General features: G+C 52.7%; 1 protein-coding gene across 1 annotated transcript in view; it reads left to right on the top strand.

The window, feature by feature from the left end:
* Positions 1–19,830, top strand: part of SLC6A2 (solute carrier family 6 member 2) — a 378,218-nt gene that overhangs the window by 52,258 nt on the left and 306,130 nt on the right. The window contains exon 5 of the mRNA XM_075325426.1: positions 5,054–5,147. Coding sequence (XP_075181541.1) covers positions 5,054–5,147 — 94 coding nt within the window. The remainder of the gene's footprint in view (positions 1–5,053; positions 5,148–19,830) is intronic.

Genomic DNA, 19,830 nt, shown 5'->3' with positions numbered 1-19,830 from the left:
GGTTTTTTTCTATGCTGCTTGTATTGCATGGGCTGCAGTGTGCATTTGTACTTGTGCTTGTATGCTATACATTGCACTGTATGGTCACTCTTCTGGGCTATATTCCCCTAGATGACTAGTCTACAGCAGCAGAAGAGCAGAGGTGCCAGGGCACAGGCTTCTATGCTGCTTGTATTGCTTGTGCTGCAGTGTTCATTTGTACTTTATGCTTGTATGCTATACATTGCACTGTACGGTCACCAATCTTGGCTATATACTTCTAGATGGCTAGTCGGCAGCGGCAAAAAAGCAACACAGATTTTCAGTGCTGTTTTTACTACATGGGATGCTGTTCATGACACCGTCCCATTGTGTGCATGCTCCCCTGTAGCACTTCGTCTGCCGGGGTCTCTAGCACTTCGTCTGCCGGGGTCTCTACTAGTCGTGGCCAAAGAAACCACCTGTCATCCCTGTCCAAGGACAGGGACGGAGTTGCAGTTTCGACAGATATATTGTCATAAGATAGAGACTTGCAGTCCAGACAGGCCATGGGCAATCTTCCTGACCAACCTCATTTGGAACGGGGGGGTCCCAGGAGGACTCTCTGTATGATAAGGCAGCTCTCCAGGACTTTGATCCTGACATCGCTATCAATCCGGATACACCGGATGGTAACGCCATACGGAATGATCCTATAGCGTCCATCAATGGAAGGTTGGATCTTTCTCCCTCAGCTCCCCCAGTGGAGGAGTCAGCTTCACAGCAGGAGAAGTCCCTTTTCAGTATCTCAAACGGATATTGAGTATTTTTCTGGCCACGCTGACTTCAGAGAAGCAGTCCAGAAACACCACGCTTACCAGATAAGCGTCTTCTCCAAACGTTTTTAAGATACACGTTATCCCTTTTCCCCTGACGTGGTCAAGCGCTGGACCCAGGGTCCAAAGGTGGATTCTCCAATCTCCAGGCTTGCGTCTAGAGCCATAGTTGCACTGGAGATGGGGCTTCACTTAAAGATGCCATTCACAGACAGATGGACTCTGGTTGAAATCTGTCTAGGAGGCTATCGGCGTGTCGGTTGCTCCGGCATTCACAGCCGTATAGGCAACCTAACCTTTTCAGCTGTTCTTGCGCAGCTGGCCTTGAGCACATGTACATCTGTACCGCAGAGGCGTCCGTAACTCCGCAATGTCTGCACTGCGACTTACCCTATTAATGCTGTCCTAAAAGTACAGTCGAGGTTTCGGTCCTTGCCAAGCTCGGGCAGGTCCCAATTGTCCTCGTGCAAAAGGGCTACAAAACCTCAGACGGGCTCAGATTCCGGCCGGGCTCAATCACGCCCAAGGAAGGCAGCCGGAGGAACCGCTACCAAGGCGGTCTCCTCATGACTCTCAGCTCTCTCTCTCTCTCCGCATCCGCGGTTGATGGCAGACTCCCCCGCCTTTGGCGACATTTAGCTGCCACAGGTCACAGACCGGTGGGTGACGGACATTGTGCTCACGTGCACAGGACAGTGTTCTGTTCTCGTCCTCCGACTCCATTCTTCAGAACGGCCCCACCTCCCCACCGAGCAGATGCCCTGCTGCAGGCGGTGGACGCTCTAAGAGCAGAAGGAGTGGTGATCCCTGTCCCCCCTCAGGAACGAGGGCGAGGGTTTGTACTCCAATCTCTTTGTGGCTCCAAAAAAGGACGGCTCCTTCCGTCCTGTTCTGGACCTAAAACTGCTCAATAAGCATGCGAACGCCAGGCGGTTCCGGATGGAATCCCTCCGATCCGTCATTACCTCAATGTTTCGAGGAGACTTCCTTGCCTCAACAGACATCAAAGATGCCTATCTCCACGTGCCAATTGCTACGGAGCACCAACGTTTTCTACGTTTTGTGATAGGAGACGACCATCTTCAGTTCGTAGCTCTGCCATTCGGTCTGGCGACAGCCCCACGGGTGTTCACCAAGGTCATGGCAGCAGTGGTAGCAGTCTTGCACTCTCAGGGACACCCGGTGATCCCTTACTTGGACGATCTACTCGTCAAAGCACCCTCCCTCGAGGCATGACAACGCAGCCTGAATGTTGCGCTGGAGACTCTCCAGACTTTCGGGTGGATCATCAATTTGGCAAGGTCAAATCGGTCACCGACTCAATCACTAACGTATCTCGGCATGGAGTTCACACTCTATCAGCGATAGTGAAGCTTCCGCTGAACAAGCAGCGTTCACTGCAAACAGAGGTGCAGTCTCTCCTTCAAGGCCAGTCGCACCCCTTAAGGCGCCTCATGCACTTCCTAGGGAAGATGGTGGCAGCCATGGAGGCAGTTCCCTTTGCGCAGTTTCATCTGCGCCAACTGCAAGGGGACATTCTCCGCCAATGGGACGGGCAGTCAACCTCCCTGGACAGGAAAGTCTCCCTTTCTCAGACGGCCAAGGACTCTCTGCAATGGTGGCTTATTCCCACCTCATTGTCACAGTGAAGATCCTTCCTACCCCCATCCTGGGCAGTGGTCACGACAGATACGAGTCTGTCAGGGTGGGGAGCAGTTTGTCTCCGCCACAGGGCTCAGGGGACGTGGACTCAGCAGGAGTCCACCCTTCAGATCAATGTTCTGGAAATCGGGGCAGGGTATCTTACCCTACTAGCTTTCCAGCAGTGGCTAGAAAGAGAGCAGATCCGAATCCAGTCGGACAACTCCACAGCGGTGGCATACATCAACCACCAAGGAGGGACGCGCAGTCGGCAAGCCTTCCAGGAAGTCCGGCGAATCCTCATGTGGGTGGAGGACACAACATCCACCATATCCGCAGTTCACATCCCGGGCGTAGAAAACTGGGAAGCAGACTTCCTCAGTCGCCAGGGTATGGACGCAGGGGAATGGTCCCTTCACCCGGACGTGTTTCAGGAAATCTGTCGCCGCTGGGGGGTGCCGGACGTCGACCTAATGGCGTCTCGGCACAACAACAAGGTCCCGGCATTTATGGCACGATCGCGCGATCAGAGCTCTGGCGGCAGACGCCTTAGTGCAAGATTGGTCGCAGTTCCGGCTCACATATGTGTTTCCACCTCTGGCACTCTTGCCCAGAGTACTGCGCAAAAAAAAAAAAAAAAAAAAAAATCAGATCCGATTGCAGCCGCGTCATACTCGTCGCCCCAGACTGGCCCGAGGAGATCGTGGTACCCGGATCTGTGGCATCTCACGGTCGGCCGACCGTGGTCACTACCAGGCTGGCCAGACTTACTGTCCCAAGGGCCGTTTTTCCATCGGAATTCTGCGGCCCTGAACCTGACTGTGTGGCCATTGAGTCCTGGATCCTAGCGTCTTCAGGATTATCCCAAGGGGTCGTTGCCACCATGAAACAGGCTAGGAAGTCCACCTCTGCTAAGATCTACCACAGAACGTGGAAGATTTTCTTAACCTGGTGCTCGGCTCAGGGAGTGTCTCCCTGGCCATTTGCATTGCCTACTTTTCTTTCCTTCCTGCAATCGGGGTTAGAAAAGGGCTTGTCGCTCGGCTTCCCTAAGGGGGAAGTCTCGGCACTATCCGTGTTTTTTCAGAAGCGTCTAGCACGTCTTTCTAAGGTGCGCACGTTCCTACAGGGGGTCTGTCATATCGTACCCCCGTACAAGCGGCCGTTAGATCCATGGGATCTCAACAGGGTATTAGTTGCTCTCCAGAAGCCGCCTTTCGAGCCTCTGAAGGAAGTTTCCTTTCTCGCCTGTCACAGAAGGTGGCGTTTCTCGTTGCGATCACATCGCTTCGGCGAGTGTCTGAGCTGGCAGCTCTGTCATCCAAGGCTCCCTTCCTGGTGTTCCACCAGGACAAGGTAGTGCTGCGCCCCATTCCGGAGTTTCTCCCTAAGGTCGTATCCTCATTTCATCTTAATCAGGATATATCCTTGCCTTCCTTTTGTCCTCATCCGGTTCACCGGTATGAAAAGGACTTACGTTTGTTAGATCTGGTGAGAGCACTCAGACTCTACATTTCCCGCACGGCGCCCATGCGCCGTTCCGATGCACTTTTTGTCCTTGTCGCTGGTCCGCGCAAGGGGTTGCAGGCTTCTAAAGCCACCCTGGCTCGATGGATCAAAGAACCAATTCTAGAGGCCTACCGTTCTGCGGGGCTTCCGGTTCCTTCAGGGCTAAAAGCCCACTCAACCAGAGCCGTGGGTGCGTCCTGGGCATTACGACACCAGGCTTCGGCTCAACAAGTGTACCAGGCAGCTACCTGGTCCAGTCTGCACACTTTCACCAAGCATTATCAGGTGCATACCTATGCTTCGGCGGATGCCAGCTTAGGTAGAAGAGTCCTGCAGGCGGCAGTGACACCCCCGTAGGGGAGGGCTGTTTTGCAGCCCTAACATGAGGTATTTCTTTACCCACCCAGGGACAGCTTTTGGACGTCCCAATCGTCTGGGTCTCCCAATAGAGCGCTGAAGAAGAAGGGAATTTTGTTACTTACCGTAAATTCCTTTTCTTCTAGCTCTTATTGGGAGACCCAGCACCCGCCCTGTTGTCCTTCGGGATGTTTTCGTTGTTTGCGGGTACACATGTTGTTCATGTTGAACGGTTTTTCAGTTCTCCGATGTTACTCGGAGTTAATTTGTTTAAACCAGTTATTGGCTTCCCTCCTTCTTGCTTTGGCACTAAAACTGAAGAACCCGTGATACCACGGGGGGGTATAGCCAGAAGGGGAGGGGCCTTGCACTTTTTAGTGTAGTGCTTTGTGTGGCCTCCGGAGGCAGTAGCTATACCCAATCGTCTGGGTCTCCCAATAAGAGCTAGAAGAAAAGGAATTTACGGTAAGTAACAAAATTCCCTTCTTTACGGTGAGTACACAAAAATCCGTTTTTCTCCTGATTGATGGCGTCCCGTCACCTCTTCTGATCAGCAGGCCTTGAGAACTTCCAACTTAATGGCCTACTAATCAAGAGGAGGCATCAGGCATGCCGGCAGGAAGGAGGCTCGAAGAGCTCCAATTCGGTGGCCACAGTCTATCGATGTGGCCAGAGTGCTGTGAATATTCATCTCTACTAAGGCAGAGGTATCTATCACATATTGTCATTTTGTTTCTCATTTTTATCCTCAGAGGATGAAGTTTCCATAGTTGTTTCTCAGAGGCCAAAAGAGGTTGCTGTTGATGATAGAAATCCAGAGGACAGCGGCACGGCACAGCTAAGCGGGTAGGCTCCTATTACTTGTGTATATCATTACTGGGTTGTACAATGTATTACATGGTTCCCCCGCATACCTCAGCTTCATAGTCGCACGGTGCTGCAGTGCTAGATTTTCATTGAGCCTTCTTCTACTTTATTAAGGTTTTTTTAGTGATTTGCCCAAAAAAAACAACCCCTGCTCCATCAGATGCAGTGCGGCATTATGTAACGTAGCTGCTATAAAGCTGCACTGAATTTAAAGGGAACCTGTCACCAGACTTGGTGACTATAAGCTGCGGCCACCACCAGTGGGCTCTTATATACAGTATTCCTCGTGCCTGCGCAGTACAATACTTTTGATTTACTCTGAGCAGGACAGATTAAAGTGCGATTGCGCAGGACCACAATGCTGGCCGATATACAAGATATAGATTGCGTCATTCACGCTGTCGAGAGAGGACGGCAGAGAGGAGGCGCCGGACCAGAGAACAGCCTCAACCATCAGACCGGACCGCCCCCTAAGTGAGTATAATAGTATATTTTATGTTATACAGTGTGGTCTGGGCTCTTATATACAGTATTCTAGAATGCTGTATATAAGGGTTCACTGGTGGTGGCCGCAGCTTATAGTCACCAAATCTGGTGACCGGTTCCCTTTAAATCATTTTACATGTAATGATTGTCGGAGAAACTGAGAATCAAAAAACCTATAACACAATTTATTCATGGCAAGGATCCACCGAGCAAAGCGTAAGCACCAGCTAATCTTCTGCTCACATCTTTTACATGGCATGCAGCTTGCACACAGAGCGGTCTATAGCGGTGAACGTACACTGCTCCGAGCGCACGCTGCATGCAAGATCAGTGTCCATCAGAACGCTATTTCTTTGTCGCTCCATTGGGAGACCCAGACAATTGGGTGTATAGCTTCTGCCTCCGGAGGCCACACAAAGTATTACACTTTAAAAAGTGTAACCCCTCCCCTCTGCTATACACCCTCCCGTGCATCACGGGCTCATCAGTTTTTATGCTTTGTGTTGAAGGAGGCTGACACTCACACAATGCTCCACATTTTAGTCAGCAGCAGCTGCTGATTATATCGGATGGAAGAAAAGAGGGCCCTAACAGGGCCCCCGGCATGCTCCCTTCTCACCCCACTAAGTCGGCGGTGTTGTTAAGGTTGAGGTACCCATTGCGGGTACACAGGCCGGAGCCACATGCAGTTTTCCTTCCCCATCCCTTAGGGGCTCTGGGGAAGTGGGATCCTATCCGGTCATCCAGACACTGGGACCGGCCTCCTTCTGCAGCCCCTGTGGGATTCTGCCGGACAGGAGACTGAGTATCATCAGGGACAGGGCCCTGCATCTACAGGTACTGTGTCCCCTTGGGGACGGTGCATAGAGCACCTTGACCTCAGACGCTGCAGCGACTGCGGTGATTGGTATGACGCCGGGACTACCGCGCCGACCGCGCCTGCTTGCCGGCCGCGGTTTTAACTTTAGTCCCCGGCTTTTGCGGCCTAGTGCCTTACACTCCCGCCCCCGGCCCTGCCAGTCAGGGGGAAGGGCGGGACGGTCGGTCTAACGCCGACAGTGAGAGCTGGAGCACACTTGGCTGTCCTCCGCCCCCCTCACTAAGCACTCTACGGCACAGATCCCCGCACAGGTACTCAGTGTCCCCTTGGGGACGGTGCATGGAGCACCTTGGCCTCAGACTTGGCAGCGCCTGCGGGGTTAGTACAGACTACTGCGCCGACCGCGCCTGCTTGCCGGCCGCGGTTTTTAACTCTAGCCCCCGGCTTTTGCGGCCTAGCGCCTTAAACGCCCGCCCCCGGCCCTGCCAGTCAGGGGGAAGGGCGGGACGGTCAGTCTGAGGCCGACAGTGAGGGCTGGAGCACACTCGGCTGTCCTCCGCCCCCCTCACGTTTCACTCGGGGCACCAGATTCCCGCACTTTTGGGGTTACGCCCACGGCTCCCCCCTCCACTGTAAACGCCGACAGCCATGTTTTTAAGCAGCACACACTGCTTGAGCGGTCGGTACGCCAGGGGGCTTCTTCTCTGTGCTGGGCCCGCTAGAGTGCTGAACTGTATATCTAGATATATAATGTTTGTATGCATTTTCACAGTTCGGCTGTACATATGTATCCCTCAGTGATCACTGTGAGCATTGCTCGGGCCATGTGGCACTCGCTCAGCCGGAGCCGGGGGCACTGGTTGAGCTCCGCCGGCGTCCCCTGTCCAGGCGGCAGGGACAGAGTTGCAGCTTTTGCTGAGAAACTCTGAGTCATTTTCACTATCCATGGCTCAGGCTATGGACAAATGGTCTGCTAAGATACTAGGAGCTTGCAGTCCAGACCGGCCCCTTACACAGGCCCCGGGCACTGCGGGATCGCCCCCAGGCCTCTCTCGGTCTGCGACGAAGCGTGCTCCTGGGGTGGCCTCTAGTTATTACGTGGTGGACTCCGGCACGAACCGCAGTCCCAGACCGGCTAAGCGGCCTTGCTTAGAATCTTCCCCGACTTCATCAAGGGTCTCAGCTTGAGGACTCTATAGAGGATGAGGCGGAGGTCGCAACCCAGGACTCTGTCCGGACGTGGCTCTCAAGGCTTCAGAGATGCTGTCCAGAAGCACAGGGCTTTCCCGGACAAGCGTTTTTACTAAACTCCTTATAACACACGTTGTCCCTTCCCCTCTGACGTTGTTAAGGGTTGGGCTCAGTGTCCCAAGGTGCCCCTCCAGTCTCTTGACTGGCGGCTAGATCAGTAGTAGCAGTGGCTGACTGTTCAACGCTCAAGAATGCCACGGACAGGCAGAGCTCCTAATGAGATGCATCTATGAAGCCATAGGCGCGTCCGTTGCCCCAGCCTTTGCAGCAGTGTGGGCACTCTAGGCTATCTCAGCTGCTCGGTCTGAGATTAATGCGGTCATACTCTGCTCCGCAATTAGCGTCTTTGACGTCTCAGGCGTCGGTATTTTCATCCTCCGCCGTGCATGCTGTCCTGGACTCAGCTAGCCGTACAGCGGTAGCATCCGCCACTCCGGTGGCAGTCCGCAGGGCCATGTGGCTACGCGAATGGAAGGCAGATTCTGCTTCCAAGAAGCTCTTGTCCGGTTTGCTTTTTTCTGGCGACCGATTTGTTTGGCGAACAATTGGATGAAACGATTGAGCAGTCCAAGGGAAAGGACTCGTGCTTACCCAGCCCAAACCAAAGAGACCTCAGCACCCTCAGCTAGGTCCCAATCCTCATCGTCCAACGGGCCACAGAAGAGCCAGAGAACCTCTTCTGCATGGCGGTCCAGGTCAGGGGAGCGGTCCCCACATGTCCAAGACCGATGGATGAGACATTCTGTCTTACGGTTACAGGATAGAGCTCAGTTCTCGTCCTCCGACTCGTTTCTTCAGAGCATCTCCGCCCCCCGAGCGAGCCGATGCACGTTTTCAGGCGGTGAACACTCTGACGGCAGGAGGAGTTGCGATCCCCGTTCCCCTTCAAGAACGTAGTCGCGGTTTTTACTCCAGCTTGTTCGTGGTACCAAGATAGGACGGATCACTCCGCCCCGTTCTGGACTTCACACTGCTCAACAGACAGAGAACCTGACGGTTCCGGATGGAATCTCTCCGCTTTGTCATCGCCTCGATGGCCCAAGGAGACTTCCTAGCATCAATCGACATCAGGGATGCTTATCTCCATGTGCCGATTGCACCAGAGCATCAACGCTTCCTGCGTTTCGCCATCAGGTCGAGTCTTCACCAAAGTCATGGCAACAGTGGTGCCGGTCCTACACTCTCATGCCTCGGGATGGAGTTTCATACTCTCTCAGCGATAGTGAAGCTTCCGCTGCATAAACAGCGCTCACTACAGACAGGGGTGCACTCTCTCCTTCGGACCCAGTCACACCCCTTAAGGCGCCTCATACACTTCCTAAGGAAGATGGTGGCAGCAATGGAGGCAGTTCCCTTGCGCAGATTCGTCTGCGTCCGCTTCTATCGGACACCGCAAATGGGACAGGAGGTCGACGTCCCTAAACAAGAACGCCTCTATTTCCCTTGCAAATCTTTCTGGCCCCAGCCGGGGCTGTGGTCACGACGGACGCGAGTCTGTCAGGGTGGGGAGCGGTCTTCCTCCGCCACAGGACTCGGGGAACCTGGACTCAGCCAGAGTCCTCCCTTCAGATCAATGTTCTGGAGATAAGGGCAGTGTCTCTAGCCCTAAAGGCGTTCCAGCGGTGGCTGGAAGGCAGGCAGATCCGAATTCAGTCGGACAACGCCACGGCGGTTGCGTACATCAACCACCAGGGCGGCACACGCAGTCGTCAAGCCTTCCGAGAAGTTCGGCGGACTCTGCTGTGGGCGGAAGCCACAGCCTCCACCACCTCCGCAGTTCACATCCCGGGCGTAGAAAACTGAGAAGCAGATTTCTTCGGCGCTCCATTGGGAGACCCAGACGATTGGGTGTATAGCACTGCCTCCGGAGGCCACACAAAGCAATTACACTAAAAAGTGTAAGGCCCCTCCCCTTCTGGCTATACACCCCCAGTGGGATCACTGGCTCACCAGTTTTCTGCTTTGTGCGAAGGAGGTCAGACATCCACGCATAGCTCCACTGTTTAGTCAGCAGTAGCTGCTGACTATATCGGATGGAAGAAAAGAGGGCCCATACTAGGGGCCCCCAGCATGCTCCCTTCTTACCCCACTTGTGGTTTGTAAGGTTGAGGTACCCATTGCGGGTACAGAGGCTGGAGCCCACATGCTGCTTTCCTTCCCCATCCCCCTGAGGGGCTCTGAGGAAGTGGGATCTTACCGGCCTCCAAGCCCTGAGGCCGGGCTCCGTCCACAGACCCATTGAACCTGCTGGATAAGGAGCCGGGGTACCGTTCAGGGACAAGGCCCTGCAACTTTCAGGTACTCTGTGTCCCCGTACAGACAGGCACGCACACGCCAGACTTGCTGGGTGTAGAGTGCGCCGGGGACAGTAGCGCTCCACGCTGGGCTTGGATCACAGCAGCTTAGCTGTGTGGATTCATGTGCTGGGAACTACCGCGCCGGCCACTCTCGGAGCGGCGGCGCGGCTGGGACTTGTAGTGCGCCGGGGACTTAGCGCCGACCGCGCTTTTACGGCGGCGGTGCTTATAAATTTAGTCCCCGGCTTTTGCGGCCTAGCTCCGCTTCGTTCCCGCCCCCTCCCTGTCAATCAGGGAATGGGACAGACGCTGTGCAATCGTCAGCGCCGAGGGCTGGAGCCTTATTTACATGCTCCAGCCCTCTCACTAGGCACAGTGGGACGCAGGTTTCCCGCTTTTGGTCTGAGCACGCCCAGGGCCCGCCCCCCCCCTCCACAGGACGCCGGCAGCCATTCCTGCATGCAGTCTGGCTGGAGGACGGACACAGGCTCTGGGAGACCCAGACTAGGGATTTCTGGCGACCACACACCCGCGTTTAGCGGGCGGTAAGCAGCACATTAGTGCTGGCCCCACTAGTGCCACAGTGTGTATTGGTGTACTTTTTCCTGTACCAGATATATATATATATATATTACTGCACTGTACGGTCGCTTCTTGGCTGTATACCCCTATATTGCTCTGAGGAGACGGCAACATGTCATCCACAAAACGCAAGGGTGCCAAGGCACGGGCTGTATACTCTGCTTGTACAGCATGTGGGGCTAATCTACCAGCAGGCTCCAACGACCCTCATTGTGTGCAATGTTCAGTCCCAGTGGCACTTCGTCAGCCAGAGCAAATGGTGGTGGTAGCCCAGGCAGAGGCGCCTGTGAACCCTGCCCCGGTGACGGGGACAGAATTTGCAGTCTTTGCTGATAAAATGTCTGTGACTATGACAAAAATCCTGGAGACCTTGCAGTCCAGGCCAGTGGCTCAGACCATGGACTCTGCTGTGGCTATGTTCCCAGGTCCCCCTCAGTTGGAACTAATCCGTACTTCGAGGGGGTCCCAGGCATCACAGGCTGAGGGCTCTGATTCTGATGACAGTCCCAGGCCGCCTAAGAGAGCTCGCTGGGAGAGACCCTCCACGTCGTCACGCGGGTCAGGGTCTCAGCGAGAAGGGTCTCTATATGATGAGACAGAGGTGGGTGATCAGGAGTCTGGTCCTGACACCGCACTCAATTTGGATACGCCAGATGGTGACTCCATGGTAAACGACCTTATAGCGGCCATCAATAGGCTGTTGGATATTTCTCCACCAGCCACTTCAGCAGAGGCGGCAGCTGCCCAGCAGGAGAAATTCCATTTCCTGTATCCCAAGCGTAAATTGAGTACTTTTCTGGACCACTCTGACTTCAGAGAATCAATCCAGAAACACCATGCTTATCCGGACAAGCGTTTTTCCAAACGTCTTAAGGATACACGTTATCCCTTTCCCCCTGACGTGGTCAAGCGCTGGACCCAGTGTCCAAAAGTGGACCCTCCAATATCCAGGCTTGCAGCTAGATCCATAGTTGCAGTGGAGGATGGGGCTTCACTTAAAGATGCCAATGACAGACAGATGGACCTTTTGGTTGAAATCTGTCTATGAAGCTATTGGCGCGTCGTTTGCTCCAGCATTCGCGGCCGTGTGGGCGCTCCAAGCTATTTCAGCTGGTCTGGCACAGGTGGACTCTTTCTTAAGTCCAGCAGTGCCGCAAGTGGCGTCCTTAACTACGCAAATGACTGCGTTTGCGACCTACGCTATCAATGCGGTACTAGAATCTACGAGCCGTACCTCAATGGCATCCGCCAACTCTGTAGTTTTGCGCAGAGCCTTGTGGTTAAAAGAATGGAAAGCAGATTCTGCTTCTAAAAAATGTTTAACCAGCTTGCCACTATCTGGAGACAGACTGTTTGGTGAGCAACTGGCGGAAATCATTAAACAGTCCAAAGGTAAGGACTCTTCCTTACCCCAGCCCAGATCAACCAAACCTCAACAGAGGAAGTGGCAGTCAAAGTTTCGGTCCTTTCGAGGCTCGGGCAAGTCCCAATTCTCCTCGTCCAAAGGGACTCAGAAAGAGCAAAGGAGCTCTGATTCCTGGCGGTCTCACTCACGCCCCAAGAAAGCAGCCGGAGGTACTGCTTCCAAGGCGGCTGCCTCATGACTTTCGGCCGCCTCCCTCCGCATCCTCGGTCGGTGGCAGGCTCTCCCGCTTTTGCGACATTTGGCTGCCACAGGTCAAAGACCAGTGGGTAACAGACATTTTGTCTCACGGGTACAGGATAGAGTTCAGTTCTCGTCCTCCGCCTCGGTTCTTCAGAACTTCTCCACATCCCGACCGAGCAGATGCCCTTCTGCAGGCAGTGCATTCTCTAAGAGCAGAAGGAGTGGTGGGCCCTGTTCCTCTTCGGGAACAAGGACAAGGTTTTTACTCCAATCTCTTTGTGGTGCCAAAAGAGGACGGCTCATTCCGTCCTGTTCTGGACCTAAAACTGCTCAACAAGCATGTGAACGCCAGGCGGTTCCGGATGGAATCCCTCCGCTCAGTCATTGCCTCAATGTCTCAAGGAGATTTCCTAGCATCAATAGACATCAAAGATGCTTATCTCCACGTGCCGATTGCTACAGAGCACCAACGCTTTCTACGCTTCGTGATAGACGACCATCTTCAGTTCGTAGCTCTGCCATTTGGTCTGGCGACAGCCCCACGGGTGTTCACCAAGGTCATGGCGGCAGTGGTAGCAGTCTTGCACTCTCAGGGACATTCTGTGATCCCTTACTTGGACGATCTACTTGTCAAGGCACCCTCTCAGGAGGCATGCCAACTCAGCCTGAACGTTGCACTGGAGACTCTCCAGACGTTCGGGTGGATCATCAACTTCTCAAAGTCAAATCTGTTACCGACCCAATCACTGACGTATCTTGGCATGGAGTTTCATACTCTCTCAGCGATAGTGAAGCTTCCGCTGGACAAGCAGCGGTCACTACAGACGGGGGTGCAGGCTCTCCTTCAAAGTCAGTCGCACTCCTTAAGACGCCTCATGCACTTCCTCGGGAAGATGGTGGCGGCAATGGAGGCGGTTCCGTTTGCGCAGTTTCATCTGCGCCCACTTCAATGGGACATTCTCCGCCAATGGGACGGGAAGTCAACATCCCTGGACAGGAAAGTCTCCCTTTCCCAGACGGCCAAGGACTCTCTGCAGTGGTGGCTTCTTCCCACCTCATTATCACAGGGAAGATCCTTCCTACCACCGTCCTGGGCGGTGGTCACGACAGACGCGAGTCTGTCAGGGTGGGGAGCAGTTTTTCTCCATCACAGGGCTCAGGGTACGTGGACCCAGCAGGAGTCCACCCTTCAGATCAATGTTCTGGAAATCAGAGCAGTGTATCTTGCCCTACTAGCCTTCCAGCAGTGGCTGGAAGGAAGGCAGATCCGAATTCAGTCGGACAACTCCACAGCGGTGGCATACATCAACCACCAAGGGGGGACACGCAGTCGGCAAGCCTTCCAGGAAGTCCGGCGGATTCTGATGTGGGTGGAAGCCACGGCCTCCACCATATCCGCAGTTCACATCCCCGGCGTAGAAAACTGGGAAGCAGACTTCCTCAGTCGCCAGGGCATGGACGCAGGGGAATGGTCCCTTCACCCGGACGTGTTTCAGGAAATCTGTCGCCGCTGGGGAAGGCCGGAAGTCGACTTAATGGCGTCCCGGCACAACAACAAGGTCCCAACCTTCATGGCACGGTCTCGCGATCACAGAGCTCTGGCGGCAGACGCCTTAGTGCAAGATTGGTCGCAGTTCCGGCTCCCTTATGTGTTTCCACCTCTGGCACTCTTGCCCAGGGTGCTACGCAAGATCAGATCCGACTGCAGCCGCGTCATACTCGTCGCCCCAGACTGGCCACGGAGGGCGTGGTATCCGGATCTGTGGCATCTCACGGTCGGCCAACCGTGGGCACTACCAGACCGACCAGACTTGCTGTCCCAAGGGCCGTTTTTCCATCGGAATTCTGCGGCCCTGAACCTGACTGTGTGGCCATTGAGTCCTGGATCCTAGCGTCTTCAGGATTATCCCAAGGGGTCGTTGCCACCATGAGACAGGCTAGGAAGCCCACGTCCGCTAAGATCTACCACAGAACGTGGAGGATATTCTTATCCTGGTGCTCTGCTCAGGGAGTGTCTCCCTGGCCATTTGCATTGCCTACTTTTCTTTCTTTCCTGCAATCTGGGTTAGAAAAAGGTTTGTCGCTCGGCTCCCTTAAAGGGCAAGTCTCGGCGCTATCCGTCTTTTTTCAGAAGCGTCTAGCACGACTTTCTAAGGTACGCACGTTCCTGCAGGGGGTTTGTCATATCGTACCCCCGTACAAGCGGCCGTTAGATCCATGGGATCTGAACAGGGTACTGGTTGCCCTCCAGAAGCCGCCCTTCGAGCCTCTGAGGGAGGTTTCACTTTCTAGACTATCACAGAAAGTGGCTTTTTTGGTAGCGATCACATCTCTTCGGAGAGTGTCTGAGCTAGCAGCGCTGTCATCCAAGGCTCCCTTCCTGGTCTTCCACCAGGACAAGGTAGTGCTGCGACCCATTCAGGAGTTTCTCCCGAAGGTGGTATCCTCTTTTCATCTTAATCAGGATATCTCTTTGCCTTCTTTTTGTCCTCATGCAGTTCATCGCTATGAGAAGGATTTACATTTGTTAGATCTGGTGAGAGCACTCAGAATCTACATTTCCCGCACGGCGCCCCTGCGCCGTTCGGATGCACTCTTTGTCCTTGTCGCTGGTAAGCGCAAAGGGTCGCAGGCTTCCAAGGCCACCCTGGCTCGATGGATCAAAGAACCAATTCTTGAAGCCTACCGTTCTGCTGGGCTTCCGGTTCCATCAGGGCTGAAGGCCCATTCTACCAGAGCCGTGGGTGCGTCCTGGGCACTACGACACCAGGCTACGGCTCAACAGGTGTGCCAGGCAGCTACCTGGTCGAGTCTGCACACTTTCACCAAACATTATCAGGTGCATACCTATGCTTCGGCGGACGCCAGCCTAGGTAGAAGAGTCCTGCAGGCGGCAGTTGCCTCCCCGTAGGGGAGGGCTGTCTTTGCAGCTCTAACATGAGGTATTTCTTTACCCACCCAGGGACAGCTTTTGGACGTCCCAATCGTCTGGGTCTCCCAATGGAGCGCCGAAGAAGAAGGGAATTTTGTTACTTACCGTAAATTCCTTTTCTTCTAGCTCCTATTGGGAGACCCAGCACCCGCCCTGTTGTCCTTCGGGATTTTTGGTTGTTTTTCGGGTACACATGTTGTTCATGTTGAATGGTTTTCAGTTCTCCGACGTTACGTCGGAGTGAATTTGTTTAAACCAGTTATTGGCTTTCCTCCTTCTTGCTTTTGCACTAAAACTGGTGAGCCAGTGATCCCACTGGGGGTGTATAGCCAGAAGGGGAGGGGCCTTACACTTTTTAGTGTAATTGCTTTGTGTGGCCTCCGGAGGCAGTGCTATACACCCAATCGTCTGGGTCTCCCAATAGGAGCTAGAAGAAAAGGAATTTACGGTAAGTAACAAAATTCCCTTCTTCTCAGTCGCCAGGGCATGGAAGCAGGGGAATGGTCTCTTCACCCGGACGTGTTTCTAGAGATCTGTTGCCGCTGGGGAACACCGGACGTCGATCTAATGGCGTCTCGGCACAACAACAAAGTCCCGGCATTCATGGCTCGGTCCAAGGATCACAGAGCTCTGCCGGCAGACACGTTAGTTCAGGACTGGTCGCAGTTTCGACTTATGTATTTCCTCCTCTGGCTCTACTGCCCAGAGGGTTACGCAAGATCAGGTCAGACTGCCGCCGCACCATCCTCGTCGCTCCAGACTAGCCGAGGAGATCGTGGTGCCCGGATCTGTGGCACCTCACGGTGGGTCAACCGTGGGCACTCCCAGACCGACCAGACTTGCTGTCTCAAGGGCCTTTTTTCCATCTGAATACTGCGGCCCTCATCCTGATGGTGTGGCCATTGAGCCCTGGCCCCTAGCGTCATCAGGGTTATCTCAAGATGTCATCGCCACCATGAGACAGCCAAGGAAACCAACGTCCGCCGAGATTTAGCCCAGGACTTGGAGGATCTTCTTATCCTGGTGCTCTGATCAGGGTTTTACTCCCTGGCCGTTTGCCTTGTCCACTTTTCCTTCTTTCTTTCACTTCAATCCGGAATGGACAAGGGCTTGTCTCGGCTCTCTCAAGGGACAAGTATCGGCGCTTTCCGTGTTTTTTCAAAAGCGTCTAGCCAGGCTTCCGCAGGTCCGCACGTTCCTGCAGGGGGGTTGACCACATAGTCCCATATTACGAGCGTCCGTTCGCACCCTGGGATCTTAACAGGGTGCTGACGACTCTTCAGAAGCAATCTTTCGAGCCGATGCGGGAGGTCTCTCTATCTCGCCCTTCGCAGAAGGTGGCCTTCCTAGTGGCAGTCACATCACTCAGGAGAGTGAGCTAGCAGCGCTATCATGCAGAGCCCCCTTCCTGGTGTTTCACCAGGATAAGGGGTTCTGCGTCCGGTCCCGGACTGTCTCCCTAAGGTATCCCCGTTTCATCTCAAGCAGGATATCTTCTTACCCTTGGGCCCTCATCCAGTTCACCAATGTGAAAAGGATTTGCATTTATTAGATCTGGTGAGAGCAGTCCGGCTCTACATTTCTCGCACGGCGCCCCTGCGCCGGTCGGATGCGATATTTGTCCTTGTCGCGGGCCAGAGTAAGGGATTTCAGGTTTTCAAGTCAACTTTGGCTCGGTGGATCAAGGAACCGATTCTTGAAGCCTACCGTTCTTGTGGGCTTCCAATTCCTGCAGGGCTGTAAGCCCATTCTACCAGAGCCGTAGATGCTTCCTGGGCATTGCGACACCAGGCTACGGCTCAGCAGGTGTGTCAGGCGGCTACCTGGTCGAGTCAGCACACTTTCACGAAACACTATCAGGTACATGCCTCTGCTTCGGCAGATGCCAGCCTAGGTAGGCGACTCCTTCAGGCGGCAGTTGCCCACCTGTAAGAGGGGGCCGTTTTCGGCTCTTTTTATCGAGGTATTCTTTTACCCACCCAGGGATTGCTTTTGGACATCCCAATTGTCTGGGTCTCCCAATGGAGCGACAAAGAAGAAGGGAATTTTGTTTACTTACCGTAAATTCCTTTTCTTCTAGCTCCTATTGGGAGACCCAGCACCCGCCCATGTTCCCTTCGGGCTGTTCTTTGTGTACACATGTTGTTCATGTTGAATTGTTCTTTTGGTTCATGGTTTCAGTTCTCCGAACATCCTTCGGATTGAATTTACCTTAGACCAATTTATAAGTTTCCTCCTTCCTGCTTTGGCACCAAAACTGATGAGCCCGTGATGCACGGGAGGGTGTATAGCAGAGGGGAGGGGTTACACTTTTTAAAGTGTAATACTTTGTGTGGCCTCCGGAGGCAGAAGCTATACACCCAATTGTCTGGGTCTCCCAATAGGAGCTAGAAGAAAAGGAATTTACGGTAAGTAAACAAAATTCCCTTCTTTGTGTGATTTTTTTTTTTTTTTTTTTTTTTTTTTGGTGGCGGGTATAGACTCTGGACTCTCCACCGGTCGGCAGCTGTTTGCATCATCTACACCGTGTGCAGAATTATTAGGAAAGTTGTAGTTTTAGAGGATTTTTTTTTTTATTATTAACAACTATGTTCTCAATCAACCCAAGAGACTCATAAATATCAAAGCTTAAAGGGGTTATCCGGCTTATTTTGACTTTTTTTTATTATTACACGATTAGGCTACATTGGGGCAGGTAAGTAGATAGAGCACTTACCTGCCCTGCTGTCAGCCCCTCTCTCCCGGCTCAGAGTGGTCATGTGACTGCTCCTGCCGCGATTTTGCTGCTTCCGGTCATTTCATGTCAACATGGGCAGGACCATGTTGACATGCAAATCTGGAACATCATGATGCCGCCCTGCTGGGCGGGTACAGTGCGTGAGTCCCCGCCCCCTTCGCTGCACCCTCCCACACATTCCCTCGCACCCCGTATTCTCCCCGCCCACTGTGTCACCACCAGCACCGGGCCCCCTGCCAGGATAGCAGGAGTGTCCGTGCAGTCTGTGACCAGCTCCAGCCCCGCGGCTGCCTTCATTGCAGTGTCCCGCAGTGCCCGCATGCAGATTCTCTCCCTGCAGTGTTGGCTGCCGCGGAGATGACGAACGCTGCTGCCAGGAGGCAGATGAGATTATTACCTGCTGTGACGATCTCCTCTTCACTCCTGTCAGCGCGGTCAATGCCGCCTATGCCCGCTGCGTTCTCACGTCACTAGCGGTGACGTCACGGGTGATACTGCTGAGAACGCGGCGGGCATAGAAGGCAGTGACCGCGCTGACAGGACTGAAGAGGAGATCGTCACAGCAGGTAATGATCTCATCTAACCTCCTGGCAGCGCTCTGCATCCCCTGCAGTGACCTGGGCTGACCTATTGATGTTAGCTCAGGTCACTGCTTTGCCCTCCCAGCCAATTTGGAACATTCTGTACTTCATTGACTGGGGGGACATTGTCTATGGTATGGATAGTCATGTGTCCCCCTTATTGGATTATGCCGGACCCGGATTTGATTCCCTCTTTCACCAATTTATTGACAAGAACAATGTGAGGAGTGTTTTTTTTTCAAATTAAACTTTTTTTTTTGTTGTCTATTTTTTTTTTTTTATTAGTGACTGGGTTGGTGATGTCGGGTATCTGATAGATGCGTGACATTACTAACCCCAGGACTTGATGCCAGGTGCAGGGTGGATTTGATTTAAATCACGATTTAAATCACTAGTCAGTAAGGCTTGATTTAAATCAGTGATTTAAATCAGTTTCTACCTAAATTAGTTCTTGCTACTATAACATGCAAGTAGATGAACATTTTTAGAATCACTTTTTCTATTACTTTTTTCTCCCCAGTTTCATGGGTTAATCATTCATATTTGGACACCACTGTTCTGTTGTACTTAGGAAGGAGAAAAATAATCCTGACCTTAATAACAATTTAAATAGATTTATTCAACTGAAACAATAACATTACAGCATAAGTTATTTGCTTAAACAAACATCCATGTTTAACTAATTTGGCTAAACAAAATATATATATATTAAGAAACTTAGTCTGTCAGCCCAGCCGACACATGAAAAACTTAAATACTACTGTCCCTGCTGTCCTCTGTAGCTCACTTGTCGTCATCTTCATCATCATCATAATCATCTTCTTTGTTCCTATTCATAATCTGGAAAAGAAAAACAAGCTTTCCTGCTTTATTGGGTCCCAACCGATTTCTCAATTTAGAATGAATGAGTCCAAAGGAAGAGCATATTCTTTCTACGCCTGCAGAAGAAGCTACTGCTGTTAAAAGTGAAATCATTACTTGAACGGTCTCTAAATCCAAGCCCTTAAGTGACTTCCACCAGTTTACTGGTGTGACCTTCCTTAAAATATCTTCAGCAAACATAATTTCTTGAATGGTTCCCCCTTAGCTCTGAAGTTTATTATAGTTGGCATTAAAGATGGATGATTGCTGGATACCCATGTCATAGCTAACTTCTCTTCCTCAGCACTTAGGTTTTGACCCTGATATTGGATATTGACAATATTTGCCAAAATATGAGCTGGAGTCAGTGCTTGTCCCATTCGTTTGTTTACTGCTTGTAATTTAATTCTGTCCATGTGTAGTTCTGTTTTTAAGTGTTCACTCAGTTCCTTCCAAATTTCAACAGCATCCGCAATAAAACGGCTATTATCGTTCCTTTGGGAGACCCA

The sequence above is a fragment of the Anomaloglossus baeobatrachus genome, chromosome 10 (genome assembly GCF_048569485.1).
Source record: "Anomaloglossus baeobatrachus isolate aAnoBae1 chromosome 10, aAnoBae1.hap1, whole genome shotgun sequence".
NCBI lineage: Eukaryota > Metazoa > Chordata > Amphibia > Anura > Aromobatidae > Anomaloglossus > Anomaloglossus baeobatrachus.
The sequence above is the reverse complement of the archived record's forward strand: the minus strand, read 5'-3'. Positions and strand labels throughout refer to the sequence as shown.